The 15,621-nt window shown below is 42.9% G+C and overlaps 1 protein-coding gene across 7 annotated transcripts in view; it reads right to left on the bottom strand.

Annotated features, from left to right (window-relative positions):
- CCL28 (C-C motif chemokine ligand 28) overlaps positions 1 to 15,289 on the bottom strand; it is a 38,194-nt gene extending 22,905 nt beyond the window's left edge. For 6 of the 7 annotated variants that reach the window (XR_009491875.1, XR_009491876.1, XR_238967.5 and 3 more), the window contains exons 1-2: positions 15,151 to 15,289; positions 440 to 566 (exon numbers count right to left, since the gene is read on the bottom strand). Coding sequence is in view for 3 of the 7 variants with exons in the window: in XM_010816787.4 (XP_010815089.1) it covers positions 440 to 566; positions 15,151 to 15,220 (197 nt within the window). In the remaining 4 variants the exon portion in view is untranslated. 7 annotated transcript variants of the gene reach the window in all.
- Between the last annotated feature and the right edge of the window lie 332 nt (positions 15,290 to 15,621).

Below are 15,621 nucleotides of genomic sequence, written 5' to 3'. Positions count from 1 at the left end.
TATCATGTAATCATGTAACTTATGATTACAAAATAAGACATAGTCCAATTTCATCTTACTTGAGACCAAGTCGTAACCACTCTATATCTTTCAGCTGTCTTGTCAGCACAGAGGTGTCAGATTTTCATTTGTTTTTTTTTCATTTTAATTTTTTTCCCACTCAGAACGTCCCTCGTTTGGCTGAGGAAAGTCACGCACATTGTCTGGTGACTAAAAGCGTTTCACCTTCACTGCATCACTGCAATGCAGGGTGCGGAGGGCTAACATGGGGCTCTGGACATCCTGGTACTGACAGAGTGTGCATTCACACCACTCTCCCTGCTCTTGTTCAAATAATGGTCTGTATGTTGGGTAGCAGGCAGAGTCTCCCCAACCTATGGTTCACTGGTGGAGAAATGGTCATTCTGCAGGTTTAGCCCTCCTGCCAAACAGCACTCACATGACAGCAGCCAAGTCACAATCCCCGTCAGCTCTCTGGATGCGACACGTTGTCACTCTTTCCAGAAGCCTTCTGGAAATATGATGTGAAACCTCGGTGCAGCAGCTGGAGGCAATGGGAAGTATGGCTAAAAGAAGAAAAGAAAGAAACCTGAAATCGTATGGTTTATAGAATACATGTTGTTCAGTTGCTAACTCAGGTCCAACTCTTTGCGACCACCATGGACTGCAGCATGCCAGGCTTCCCTGCCCTTCACCATCTCTCAGAGTTTGTTCAAACTCACGTCCATTGAGTCGGTGATGCCATTCAACCATCTCATCCTCTGTTGTCCCCTTCTCCTCCTGCCTTCAATCTTTCCCAGCATCAGGGTCTTTTCCAATGAGTCAGTTCTTTGCATCAGGTGGCTAAAGTATTGGAGTTTCAGCTTCAGCATCAGTCCTTCCAATGAATAGTGAGGACTGATTTCCTTTAGGATTGATTGGTTGGATCTCCTTGAGGTCCAAGGGACTCTCAAGACTCTTCTCCAGCACCACAGTTCAAAAGCATCAGTTCTTCAGTGCTCAGCCTTCTTTATGGTCCAACTTTCACATCTATGCATCACTACCATTACTTTTCCTATGGTTTTACCATAGGAAAAATAATAGTTTTGACTATATGGACCTTTGTTGGCAAAGTAGTGTCTCTACTTTTTCATATGCTGTCTAGGTTTGTCATAGCTCTTCTTCTAAGGAGCAAGCATCTTTTAATTTTGTGGCTGCAGTAACCATCTGCAGTGATTTTGGAGCCCAAGAAAATAAAATCTGCCACTGTTTCCACTTTTCCCCCATCTATAGCACACTGGCCTGGCTTTATCTTGGAGACTCCAGAGAAACAGAATGTTAACCTGCTTGAATGAGGGGCAGGACTTACTGGGGGCTTTGTGTTTGCAGACCACACAGCAGGACACATCTCTACCTTCCAGAACTCACACTGTATTTTGGGGAGATAAAACTAAGCACAAGCAAAGACATAAAGCAAGGGAAGATGAGGGCAGTGGGGTTGCGACCAGACTTGCTTGAAGAAGCAAGATTGACAGAGTGACCCAAAACTCAGAAGGGACCAACCACATGGGCCCCCGGAGCAAGTTTGAAATTAACTGTCCAGGAAGGACTTAACTGAATCTTTGAGGATTTGGAGGGATGGCAAAAAATGGAGAAGACTTGTCCAGGCTAAAGGAAGTGCATGGTCAAGAGTTCTGAGATAGGAAAGCACAGGGCACACTTAGGGAATAAAGAAAAATAGACCTCTTTGCCTGAACTAAGTTGCTGGGAAGCTGATGGATGAGGGATATGGTTCAAAAGATGGACTGACATCATACCATTGACGCCTTGAATGTTAGTCTAAGGAGGTTTATCTTTTTTGAAATGGAGTCCATTAAAGATCGAGAAAAGAGAAGGGTTTTAGAAAAATTTGTCTTGCAGTGATGAGCAAGTAGGGATAAGTCAGGTGTGATTAGGGCAGGAAGTCAAGTTAGGAGAAGCTTATGTGACCCAGATAAAAGGAGAAAAGGGCAACACAAATAATGAAAGGAAACCTAGTCCTCTACTAAAATGTGTATCCACAAATTTCTCCATGCTACCTGCACACAGTAGTCTATGCTCCCCATTCCTCCAAGTGGGTAATACATTTTCTCAAAAGTTAGAAATTATGGTCAACGGTGGCTGCCAGTGGCAGTCTTATAGTAACAGACAAAAGTTAGCCCCTAAATTAGGATTAAAAGAAATGATTAAAACCCCTCAGTGGTGTCAGCTCTAAGTCTCTGATCTTGGGAAAAGAAGAGATTATTAGTGAAAGAAACCAGGTTTAAAAAGCCATATATGGTATGATCCCATGTATATGAAATGTCCATAGACAAATCCATAAAGACATAAAGCAGATTAGTGTTTGCCAGGGGTGGGGGTAGGAGGGAATGGGGAATGACTGCTAACAGATACAGGTCTCTTTAAGGGGTGATGAAACAGGCATGCTGGAATCAAGATTACCGGGAGAAATATCAATAACCTCAGATATACAGATGACCCACCCTTATGGCAGAAAGTGAAGAGGAACTCAAAAGCCTCTTGATGAAAGTGAAAGTGGAGAGTGAAAAAGTTGGCTTAAAGCTCAACATTCAGAAAACGAAGATCATGGCATCTGGTCCCATCACTTCATGGCAAATAGATGGGGAATCAGTGGAAACAGTGTCAGACTTTATTTTGGGGGGCTCCAAAATCACTGCAGATGGTGATTGCAGCCATGAAATTAAAAGACGCTTACTCCTTGGAAGGAAAGTTATGACCAACCTAGATAGCATATTCAAAAGCAGAGACATTACTTTGCCAACAAAGGTCCATCTAGTCAAGGCTATGGTTTTTCCAGTAGTCATGTATGGATGTGAGAGTTGGACTGTGAAGAAAGCTGAGTGCCGAAGAACTGACGCTTTTGAACTGTGGTGAAGACTCTTGAGAGTCCCTTGGACTGCAAGGAGATCCAACCAGTCCATTCTGAAGGAGATCAGCCCTGGGTGTTCTTTGGAAGGAATGATGCTAAAGCTGCAACTCCAGTACTTTGGCCACCTCATGCGAAGAGTTGACTCATTGGAAAAGACTGTGATGCTGGGAGGGATTGGGGGCAGGAGGAGAAGGGGATGACAGAGGATGAGATGGCTGGATGGCATCACTGACTCGATGGACGTGAGTCTGAGTGAACTCTGGGAGTTGGTGATGGACAGGGAGGCCTGGTGTGCTGCGATTCATTGGGTCGAAAAGAGTCGGACATGACTGAGCGACTGAACTGAACTGACTGAATAGTTGTACAATTCTGTGAATGTACTAAAAATCACTGAATTGTACACCTTCTGTGTTCATTTTTGTTTTGGCTGTGCCTTACAGCTTGCAGGATCTCAGTTCTCCCACCAGGAACTGAACCCAGACCAAGGCAGTGAAAACCCTGAATCCTAACCACTAGACCACTGGTGAACTCTCTACATTAAATGCCGTTTTTTCTTGGCCACTCTGAACTGTGAAGCAAGGCCCATGACAGTAAAGCACTGAATCCTAACCACTGGACTGCCAAGGAATTCCCTATTTCAATTATTTTTAAAGGGCAATGGGAGAACAGAACACTGGTTCTCCTCACATTTATTAATGCATTGATTTCCTGAAACTAATAGTTCCTTTCTTTAGCTACACTGTGCTGCTATTCTCCAAGTAAAGTTGTTTTAATACCCCAAACAAGGTTTTGGGCTTATTCATGTAACTATCCATTCATTCACCCATCTTACTATATAAAAATTATTATGTGAATTCTTGTAAATGAAATACTGTCTATAGCTATGTCTACAAGTTCTTTTATATTGAATCACTATGTTAGATGCTGGGAGTAGAAAAATGAACAGTTACTATTACACAGAACCCTCTATTAGTTGTCACTGACTCTTTGTGACCCCATGGATATAGCCCACCAGGCTCCTCTATCCATGGGATTCTCCAGGCAAGAATACTGGAGTGGATAGCCATTCCCTTCTCCAGGGAATCTTCCTAACCCAGGGATTGAACCTGGGCCTCCCACATAGCAGGCAGATTCTTTAGCATTGAGCCACCAAGGCAGCCCCAGTTGTGACCCAGGCAACTATAAAATCTTAAATGGACTTTCAACAGCTATGTGGGAATTAAGAATCATAGGTGAACTTATGTGTTTAAGAATTTGAGTTATCTGAATGCTGACATCAGTTAAAAGCACAGTTTTAACCCAGAAAAGCACCTGGGACCTATAGGTACTTAATAAACTGGATGACATTTCTCAGATATAAAAGTAAGACGGGCTCACCTGGAGATCACTTAACCTATCAGATTAACTATCAAAAGACAAGAGGCAGGCAAGCATATTTGGTGTTCGTAGATGTGACTGGTGCCCTAGTGAGGCACCTGGAAATACAATAGGCCAAGAAAGACAGAATCCTTTGAAGAGTACACAAGTTAGGCAACGAAGCTTGTGGGATGGTTAGGACTAGGGCTAAGGTAAGATTCTTGCAGATAACATCACGCCCCCAGAGGTTTTCTCATGCAGCTTCCTTTCAGAATATTTCCATTTTTAAAGAACAATCCATGTTTCCCTAGTGGTCCAGTGATCAAGAATCTGTCTTGCAGTGCAGGGGACACCAGTTTGGTTCGATCCCTGGTTATGGGAAAATCCCATGTTGCCATAGAGCATCTAAGCCCAGGAGCCACAATTACTGAGTCAGTACTCCAGAGCCTTGAAGCCATGCTCCACAGGAGGCCAGCACACCACAGCTAGAGAGTAGCCCCGGCTCATCAGAACTGCCTGTACACAGCAATGCAGACCCAGCACAGCCCCAAAAAGAACCATCGGGAATGTCCTCTGATTTCAACAATTCATATAACTATAAAAACATTTTTACTTTTGCATTTTTATATTTTTGCATCTATGCTCATAAACAAGATTAGTCTATATTTTAATCCCCTGAAGTCATCCTTGAATGTTTTGAGTGTTAACATTACATTAATCACCAACAATGCATCAGTTAGCTTTCTCTATTTTTCTATTATTTGGAAAAGTTTGTGTAAGACAAGAATTGCCTGTTCTTTCACTGCTTGGTAAACCTCTAAAACCAGCTAGGCCTGGTGTCTATCTGAAGAAAAGATGTTCAACTCTGACTCAGTTTCCTTAAGAGTTACGTGTTTATTTAGATTTTCTATAACCTCAATTTTGATAGCTTTCTAAGAAATTGTCCATTTAATTTACAATTTTTAATATGTTGTCCCTGAAAGAATTCAGGGCACGTGACCCCAAAGTATTCCATTCTGGCATGTTGATTATTTTAAGTTAAAGTCAGAGAAACAGCAAATGCAAAAAGGGCACTCTGACCTTCCTAAAAGCAAGATACAAAACTTCCAAGTAAGAGGTACTCTCCCTGCACCTGGGGAAGAAAGAAATTTTCAGCATTTTCTAACATTCTGGGTGAAATGAGATGGTGTCTCCATGAGACATGAAGTTGCAGCCAAGGAAAATCTGTACAAACTTTGTGAAACTAGGTCGCTTTCCCATGCTTAACTGCCTTAAGTCAAGTTCCTTTGTTTTCTCACATTTTCACAAATTACCACTTTGTCCAACTTTATATAAAAGCCATAACTCAAACTGCTTCTTTGAGTCTTCATTTCCTTGTGAAGGCACCCATTAAATAAACGTGTATGCTTTTTTCTTATTAATCTGTCTTTTGTTATAGGGGTCCTAGTAAAGAATCTAGAAGGATGGAAGGAAAGTTGTTTTTTCCTCTCCCCTACATTACACCATTATCTGTAGTTAAGAGTTCTCTTTCCATTATACAGTGTTTTGCATAGGCAGCTCCTGTGCAAAGTAACCGTTTAAAAACTTTGATCTAAATAATGAAGATAATTTATGTATAAATTTACAAATGCCATTTGCTTAGAAACTAAAAAAATACATTCAACTCATAGGCTAAATGCGAATCACAAAATATTAATTCTGGAAAATAATGGAAATGGTATTTATTATAATGGGTGGAACAGAGCTAAGTCTAACATAAGTGCATTTATTTAAAACACAAACAGGATAAAATAATTGAGTGTCAACCATAAATTGGCACCTGCCATGGGTGCTTGCCATCTGCTTCTACAAGGATTAAATCCTGCTGGGCTGCAGCTGCTGACCTCCAACACCCCCTGAAGGAGTTCGGGGTGGGGAGCAGAAATGAGGCACTCTGCTCAAGGAAACTGGCAGGACAGGTCTTCAGATAGATATTCTCAGGAGCTGATTTTATGGGTGCAATTCTTGTAGATCCTAATATCTAGAAAAGCACTAAAATTCTTCATGGTGACAACTGTTTCTCAGGTCTAGCAGAAGTTGCAGGAGCCCAGGAGAAACTTTCTACAAAAACTATGTACTTGATTGCATGTAGTCCGCCTTTACCAAAACCACATACATACTCTCTTTCCCCCTACCTCTTTGGAACAGTTTCTCAGAGCCATCTGAGGTGCTGTCTCCCAGGGTACAATCCTCATATTGTCCCACATAAAACTTAACTGGCAACTCACGTTGTGCATTTTCTTTAATTGACAAGTGTTCCACTCATGTCCCTAGAAAAGCAAAATCAGAGGAAAACTAAAACAAAAAATGGGAAAAAGACTCAAGCAGAACGGTGTCCCAACCTTGACGGCTGTCCCAGCACACGTATCTGTAGGCGAGGGCGCCACGGGTCGGGAGACTCGGTGCTGGAGCGGAGGCCCCAGCTCAGGGAAGGGGAGAAGGAGTGCGGAGCGACAGCCCTGGGCAGCGGGTGGTGCTGGCAGTTTGTCTGGGCCACGTCTGGCCGCTTTTCCGGCCTCTGCGCCTGCGCAACCTGCTGGGCGGCTTTCTGTCTCGGCCCGCATTTGGTGCCCGGGCACTGGGAGAGCACTGGGAGCGGAGGCCCCAGCTCAGGGAAGGGGAGAAGGAGTGCGGAGCGACAGCCCTGGGCAGCGGGTGGTGCTGGCAGTTTGTCTGGGCCACGTCTGGCCGCTTTTCCGGCCTCTGCGCCTGCGCAACCTGCTGGGCGGCTTTCTGTCTCGGCCCGCATTTGGTGCCCGGGCACTGGGAGAGCACTGGGAGCGGACCCCGGGTCAGGGATAACAAGGACTGCGCCTGGAGGAGGGTGGCGTCCTGCGACCGGCGAGGCTACTCACAGGCCCAAGGACGCCCGGCAGCGCGAGCCTGCTCCTCCGCCGCGAACCCCCGGGATCTCAAGCACCTGCGCCCTCCGCCGGGACTTCGCCGCCTCTGCCCCGCAGCTCCAGGGGACGCATTTCGGCGTCCCGGGCAGCCCTTCCTGGAGCTGAAGGGGAAAGCAGACGTGTTGGGCATATCTTTCCTACCTCCGTTAGTTTTTTTTGGTTGCTTGATCTACCCGTTTCTGATGCACTTAGGTTAAAAAAAAATATTACACTGTTGTTGAGATTGTGTCAGGTTTGGGGATTTTTGTTTGTTTTGACAGTCTCCTTTTACAAGACATGGCTTGGGTTCAAATGCAAACGAATACTCTCCTCGTCGGGGTCCTTATTTCACTTAACCATCATTTACCATTAACCCGAGCCAGAAACTTGTGTGTCATTCCCTCTTCCTGCAATCCACAGCCAGTCACAGACACCTGTAAATTTTACTCCCTGGACATTTCTCAGATTTGTCTCCCTGCTTTTCGTCCCTGTCATCACTGCCCAAGTACCAGACCTCATCAGTTGGAACTACTGAGCATCCCAGTTGCCTCCTTGCTCCCAGTCTTGCCCTTTCCCTCCATGGATCTGAGGTCTTATGGCACCATGTGCTTTTCTGGCTTTATATATTTTATATATGTATACAATTTAGGGTTTATATGACTATGCCTTTTGACTGTGAACTCCCTCAGCATATCTTTATACCCACGCCACATAGCACAGTGCCTGGCATCAGTGCTTTTCCTTTTTTAAAAAATAAGTTTTTGGGGGTACTCTTTCTACCCCCTTCTGATGCCTATGTCAGAAGCTTTCTCTATCTCCTTTATACTTTAATAAAACGTTATTACACAAAAGCTCTGAGTGATCAAGCCTCGTCTCTGGCCCTGGATTGAATTCTTCTCCTTCGGGGGCCAAGAATCCCGGTGTATTCGCGTGATTCAACAGCAACCTTTCATCTTGGGGGCTCATCCGGGATCCTTCAGGACAAGATGGACCTGATAACCTATGTGAGCTTACTTCTGCTGACTCCAAATATCCTGAGTCTGCCGTTGGATCCTCAAGACAATGTCTTCCTGTCCTGGGCTCACTCCTATGCTGCATTCCACAATCGATCTAACTGCTGGGTCTGTGGAGCGCTCCCCTCTTCATCAGTGGAAGGCTTCCCGTGGTGGACATCCCCACTTCAAGGAAAAGACTTTCTCCAAGTCTGTGAATACCTTCGACAACAATCACATGCGATGCCTCTTCTTCATCTGATGACATCTACCAACCCTAAAATGGACTGGTGCAACACTTTGTACTCTAACTATGGACATAATGTTTTAAAAACTTTTAATTTTGATTATACATTGTCTCGGTTCAATGACTATTTTGCTACATATAAGGTAAATAGGTCTAGATCTAATGGTTTTTTACCTGACGTTTATCAAATATGAGATGAGGTTACATGGCTAACTCCTGAAAAAGGACGTTTAATATCTACTGCCTCTATATGCTGGGAACAAACAGAGCCATCCCCAAAAGTTAGCCAACAACTTACTTACAATGATTGGAAACAATTGGGATATTTGTCTCAGGAAACATGCAATGTAATCGTTCCCATGTTTTCCAATCCCAGTTCAGGTTCTCCCTTTGTCTGGCCAAGCACAAATTGAGACTGGATATCTCAGTCGCGCTGGCTTGCTCCAAACGAGACTTATTAGATATGTGGCTCTTACCTATGGGCATGGCTTCCCCCTGGTTGGATAGGGAGATGTACCCTGGGTCTAGCCTTTACTCATGGCTTTATATTTTCAGAGCTTCCAGAAAAGCCTGCTAATTTACCCCACCTTAAAACTCGATGGGCAAGGTCTGTATTTCATTGGTATGATTATTTGGTTACAGCGTTTGTTCCCTCTTTGAGAACTACAGATGTTATGTTACGAGTGGATGCTTTGACTAATTTTACTCAGCAGACATTACAAGATTCTCAAAAGGCTATTTCAGCTCTTAATGCTGAACAAGCACAAATTAGAAAGGTGGTTTTACAAAACAGATTGGCTCTAGATATTCTGACAGCTACAAAAGGAGGAACTTGTGCCATTGTTCATACCCAATGCTGTACATATATACCTGATATGAGCACGAATGTTACTCATTTTACCAGCCACATGAACAAGATGATTAGGGCCATGGATACTCCTGAAGCCTCAATTGCCTCACTTTGAGAAACGTTAACTAGTTCCCCATGGTGGACAACTATCTTAATTACAATAATTCTGGTTGTTTTGTTCTTGCTGTTTGCTCCCTGCATCTGTAATTGTATAACTGGATTTGTTTCTAGCCGCATGAAAGCTTTTAAGTTACAAATGGTTGCTCAAACTCCTGCTACTGCTGTAGCTTCCTACAGCTACTATTTGGGGGCCCTGGATCATATATCCTCAATATGAGGATTAGGAAAATATGTTGCCTCACCAATTTAGGGACAACGCCCCTTGTCAGCTCGAAAGTAGTTATAAAATGAGAACGACGCCCCTTTTCCCTAGACAACATAATTCTCCTAAAAAAAGGGGGGAGAATGAGAGAGTCAGTTCCTAGACAGGTTGATAGGGAGTCTAGGGGTCCCCAAGGAGAGAGGGGTCTGAAATTCTCAAGGAAAAAGAAAGGACAAACTTTTTTTCTTTCTCCACATTCCTTAGGATTATATACCAATAATGTATCCTGCCTAAGGACAGTCTTTAGATTCAACCTTCTGTTATCTTAAAATGTTAATTATGAGAGTAGACCTGGTCTTTACAAGGATGTATCTTGCCTGAGGACAGTGTTATCTTAAAATGTAAATTATGAGAGTAGGTCTGATGAGGTCTTTACAACCTCCAGATATTCTTTGGATTATATAACTTCATTGTTAACACTAGCAAGCAGGTACTCTTTCTACCCCCTTCTGATGCCTATGTCAGAAGCTTTCTCTATCTCCTTTATACTTTAATAAAACTTTATTACACACAAAAAAATTAAAAAATAAAAAATAAGTTTTTGGTCAAGGTCTTATGTCCCAAGTGTCCTAAAACTGCACAGTGCTTTTTCAGAAGCATACCATCCTCTCACCCTCAAGTAATTAGGGGTTAATTCAATATGATAAGTCACTTGTATTCTATTTAATATTTTAAAGATAATGTTATTAGTATATCATTAAAGGCATTATCTTTTATTATAGTGTTATTGCCAATGTTCCTGTTGGTTTGGGGTTGTCATCGTTGTTTCCAGAATTAAGTGTCAGAGAGTTGAATGGTTAATTTGCTACAAATGTCTGTCTCTGGTTTGACTTTATGTCTGTGATCCAATTTTGGTCACTAAGAGAAGGCTTTAAATATTTCCTTACTCAAGACTTTTTAAGATCAACAGTAAAACACTGCAAATTCGTGATATAACAATTAGATTCTGAGCTTTAAGGATTCTGTGACTGTAGAGAGGTGACCCAGCTTCCTCTCTTACTTAGATGTATGGTTACTCAAAGTGTGGTTCTCAGAGCTATGGTATGGTGTCCTTTGGGGCTTATTAGAAATGCAGTTTGGAAAACACCAATACAAGTAACACTTTAGAGAACACAATAGAATGGAAACAGAGCAAAGTACATGCCATTGTTAGAGAAATAGTCCCAGGATAAAGCTGAAAATGATAAGAAAATTTCACTTGGCTTCTGTCAGTATCTCAAGTCTACAAGTACAATTTAAAAATGGCAATAGGTATAAAATTTTTTAAAGTGAAAAAAAAAAAACAGAATGACAGCAGTTAAATGTTCCAATTATAGTTGGTTGGGGACACACTTCTCCTTCTAGTGAATTTCATACTTTAATGGAGCCATATCATACTTTGAATACCTACAAACAAAGGTGTCCACTGCGCACCACATAGGCAAGAAGGACTCACTAAGCCACGATGCATGAAACTGCTGTGTCCAAATAAAGTCCTCCCAGATACTTCTTAGAGCCCCGAGATAATGTTTGTGTAACAGGGAATGAATGAAAGTCGGACACGACTTGGTGACTGAACAACAACAAATATATAAATATATATATATATATATAGGGTCTATGCCTGGTTTATGTTTATACATCAAGTGATGTAGTAAAATAATTTAAATGTCATCATTAAGAATAAAGAGAATTTTTTTCTTTAAAGGAGTCCATATATGACTGAAATTTGAGACAGTTGCTACTGTATTATAAGAAGTCACTCTGCTTCTCTAGACATTGAAAAGAACATTAAAAAAAAAAGAAATATGAGGGAAGTTTAAGAGGGAGGAGACATATGTATGCCTATAGCTGATTTATGCTGATATATGGCAGAATCCATCACAACATTGTAAAGTAATTATCCTCCAATTAAAAATAAAATAAAATTAAAAACAGAACAAAGCACACTGAAGGGCAAACTTGAAGAGAAACCAGAGGTTACTGGGCATGTTATGTCTGGCCTCTTGGGGACCACTCCTGGTGAAATGGAGTGTCCCAGTTTACAAGCACAGATGTATATTCTTGGCAACCCTCTGTAGTGAATCTGCTATAACTGAAACAAACAAAAGATAAAGTTTTCTTTCAGGATTCAAGCAGCAAGTCCCTAGCACGTATCTCTAATCAGGAGCCATCCTACTCTGAGAAGGCTGATTATCAGAAGAAACTTGAAGAAAACCAATTTGGGATTCAATGAAGCAAAATCCCCTGACTTGTATCTGCTGGACAAAGGTGGACATTTAGTCTTTAATGTAAAATAAAAACAGAAAGACCCACAAACCCTGGATTGTGGCTTTAAAGAATCTGGCTTTTGGCCACTGAATAATAGACATTTTTATGGAGTCAGAATTGATTTCTGGGAATTGGCAGCCACATCATTGGGGGTGGAGTATTGCCCTATCTTTGGGTAGAATCCAAGGCTTTTAATTATGGGTAAGTCAACCACTTCCTGATTTATACAGAACATTTGGGGAATGCCAGTTACTAAGCCATCACATCAAGATGGCCACTGTAGGCACCATTAAGATAATGGAACATTTAATGTCTTACAAAACAAAACATATTTTCCAAGTCTCAGACTGGCACAGGCCATTTCCTTATTTCCCCGAGCCCGAGACAATGGCCATAGTCAGTGTTCACCTCCCTCCCTCCCATCCTGACCTTCCTCCCAGCCTGCATTCCTTACAACCTCCAAAGGGCACTTGAGACACACAGACCCTTGAATGGAAGCTTCCTACAGAAAGCACTGGACAGTGACTGCAGTCATGAAATTAAAAGACGCTTGCTCCTTGGAAGAAACGCTATGAAAAAACCAAAGGTATGTCTAGTCTAAGCTGTGATTTTTCTAGTAGTCATGTATGGATGTGAGAGTTGGACCATAAAGAAGGCTGAGTGCCTAAGAATTGATGCTTTTGAACTGTGGTGTTGGAGAAGACTTTTGAGAGTCCTTTGGACTGCAAGGAGATCCAACCAGTCAATCCTAAAGAAAAGCAATCCTCAATATTCACCAGAAGGAACTGATGCTGAAGCTGAAGCGCCAATACTTTGGCCATTTGATGCAAAGAACTGACTCATTGGAAAAGACCCTGATGCTGGGAAAGATTGAAGGTGGGAGGAGAAGTGGACAACAGAGGATGAGATGGTCGAATGGCATCACTGACTCAATGGACATGAGTTTGAGCAAGCTCCAGGAGATGGTGAAGGACAGGGGAAAGCTGACATGTTGCAGTTCATGGGGTTGCAGAGTTGGACACAACTTAGCAACTGAACAACAATATATATTGGGATGCATTTTTAAGGTTAACAATAATTAATACATGTCCCACCAAAAAAAAGGAAGGTACATCACTTATTTCTAAATGGCAGAAACTTGGAGCTTCTCAGACAATGTGATTTTCCTGTGACCCAAACTGCCGTGGGCTTCCCTGGTGACTCAGATGGTAAAGAGCCTGCCTGCAATGCGGGAGACCCAGGTTCAATCTCTGGGTCAGGAAGATCCCCCGGAGAAGGAAATGGTGACAGACTCCAGTATTCTTGCCTGGAAAATCCCGTGGATGGAGAAACCTGGTGGGCTACAGTCCATGGGGTTTCAGAGAGTCAGACATGACTGAGTGACTAACACACAAACCACCTTAGGAGTAGCCCTGAGACTAACTCAGAAATTACAGTCACATCTCCTCAGCTCTTTCTTATCATCATCAACTGTTCCTTTTCAAACACCTCGGTGTCTTTTTGTCCCACCCTCTTTGCCAGAACTCATTGGCCTTGGATCTGGCAGGGCTTTCCTCATCACCCTGCCTCCTCCGCCTGCCCTTCCCTCCCTCCCTCTCCTGGGGGAGTGCTGCTGCTGCCTGTGCCACAGGGAAGGCTAGAAACAGGCCAGGAAGTGGATGGGGGAGACATGTACACTTTTATTTCAAAGCTTCATGTGAAAAAAAAATCGTATTGCCAATAATAGGAATGAAGCCTTCCTTAGCTGTTAGACTTGAGAAACAATGGATCTGAGTCCTAAAATCTCAATGGTGAAATTTTCTGAAAAATTTACAGAAATATAAAATGAAAAACTTTTTGCCTTGATAAAATGGAAGGACAGAGGGGAAGAACTGTGCTCATTAGTAAAGCTCTGCACATTGGGGTGCTATATTGGGAGTCCCTAAGCAAATGCCTACAGGAGCCGAGCAGTTAATGGGATGTTAATAGCCAAGCAATTAATAGGATGTCCTTCTCTCTGTCTGGAGGACAGAGGCTAGCTTGCTTTAGCAGGTTTTTTTTGGTTTTTTTTTGGCTTTTTATATTGTATTGGGGTATAGCTGATTAATAAGCAATGTTGTGATAATTTCAGGTGAATAGCAAAGGGCTAGTATGCTCTATTCATTCTTGCCAGAGAAAGTGGAACCAGTGTTGCCAGACCTGATATTTCAGGAGAAGCCCTAAAATCCAGTTTGTATGTGTGTACACACAACTCTGTGTATGTGAAACCTGTCAATTTAAAATGTTGCCTGAAGTTTTCAAAAAGCAGACCAAACAAAATTTACATTTTACCTCTGTTCTGAATTTAGAGAATCTATTCAGGGTAAAGTTTCAGAAAAGAAGACAGTGGAAAAGAGTTAAATCAATCAAGTATTAAATACCTATATTTAGGGTTTCCTAAATACAGTAGAAAAGATTGCCTCCGGTCCAAACGCAGTTATAATCCTCATATGAGTGAGTGAGTAAAGTCGCTAAGTCGTGTCTGACTCTTTGCAACCCTGTGGACTGTAGCCCACCCAGGCTCCTCCATCCGTGGGATTCTCCAGGCAAGAATACTGGAGTGGGTTGCCATTTCCTTCTCCAGGGGATCTTCACAACCCAGGGATGGAACCCAGGTCTCCCACATTGCAGGCAGACGCTTTAACCTCTGAGCCACCAGGGAAGCCCATAATCTTCATATAGATGCCAGCAACTCAAAATAGAAGTTCTTTCTGATATAATTTGTATGGTTCAGTCTCCTTTATCCTGAGTCCCTTTTGTAGGATCAGACTGAAGTTTTGGTTTTCAGTATCCACAGGGCTGACTTTGGTCTGAAAGCTTGCAACTTGCCAAACCCTAAACCAGAGGTCAAGTCTATCTTTCTTCCAGAAACGTGCACACTTGTATTCAGTTTAGCAGGTAGAGTGAGGGGGCGAAAGCTGAAGACAGCCTTTAATAGGCTCTCCTTCAGCCTCTATTGGAGGATTTTCTAAGATAGTATCATCAAAAAAAGGAAGCACTACTCAAAATTGCACAGGTGGCAAATTACTGATATTCCTGTTCAAATGAGGTTCCTTTCTGAAATTGCCTCTTGGAGATGAAGGATTGAAATGTATGCCATTCTCATGTAGATAACAGGGAATTCCTGCCCCTAACTGCTGGCGGTACCTCACTCCTTCCAGTTCCATCTTGGAAGGCAGCCCCCCTCCTTCCATTGGAGGCTGAGATCCCCGGACCCCCCACTCACCTTCTGAGGGGCGAAAAGCCACACAGGCAGCCAAAGCCAGGAGGGCGAGTCCTGTCTGCTGCATTCCCATCTGCCCCAGAGTGCAAAAGCAGCAGAGGTGAGTCTGTAAGATCAGGAAATGAGGCTAAAAGTGTCCTTGGGTGCAGAGAAAGAGCGTGGAGGAAAGCAAGCCAGAAAGCCCCGCCCTGGGAGGTGCCAGGGCACCTCTTTCTCATGTTTCTTTCCTTGAAACGGGCTCTTTCTCAGGACCAGAGCTGTTTGCAGCCACCTGGGGGTCAGGCGATGTCAGTGGTGATCTGCCATCTGGTGAGGTTCTTGTGAGTTTGGAGGTGTGCGCCAGAATTCGGGGACAATTAAAAACTACCTGCCTACATGCATTCCTGCACAGAGTTATAAATCAGAATTTTGGAGCAGAGGCCCAGGAATTTGAGTCTTAAGAAAAGCTCCACAGGTGATTCTGAAGGACACCTC

The sequence above is a fragment of the Bos taurus genome, chromosome 20 (assembly GCF_002263795.3).
Source record: "Bos taurus isolate L1 Dominette 01449 registration number 42190680 breed Hereford chromosome 20, ARS-UCD2.0, whole genome shotgun sequence".
In the NCBI taxonomy this organism is placed as follows: domain Eukaryota; kingdom Metazoa; phylum Chordata; class Mammalia; order Artiodactyla; family Bovidae; genus Bos; species Bos taurus.
This window is presented reverse-complemented; position numbering and strand designations above follow the sequence as displayed.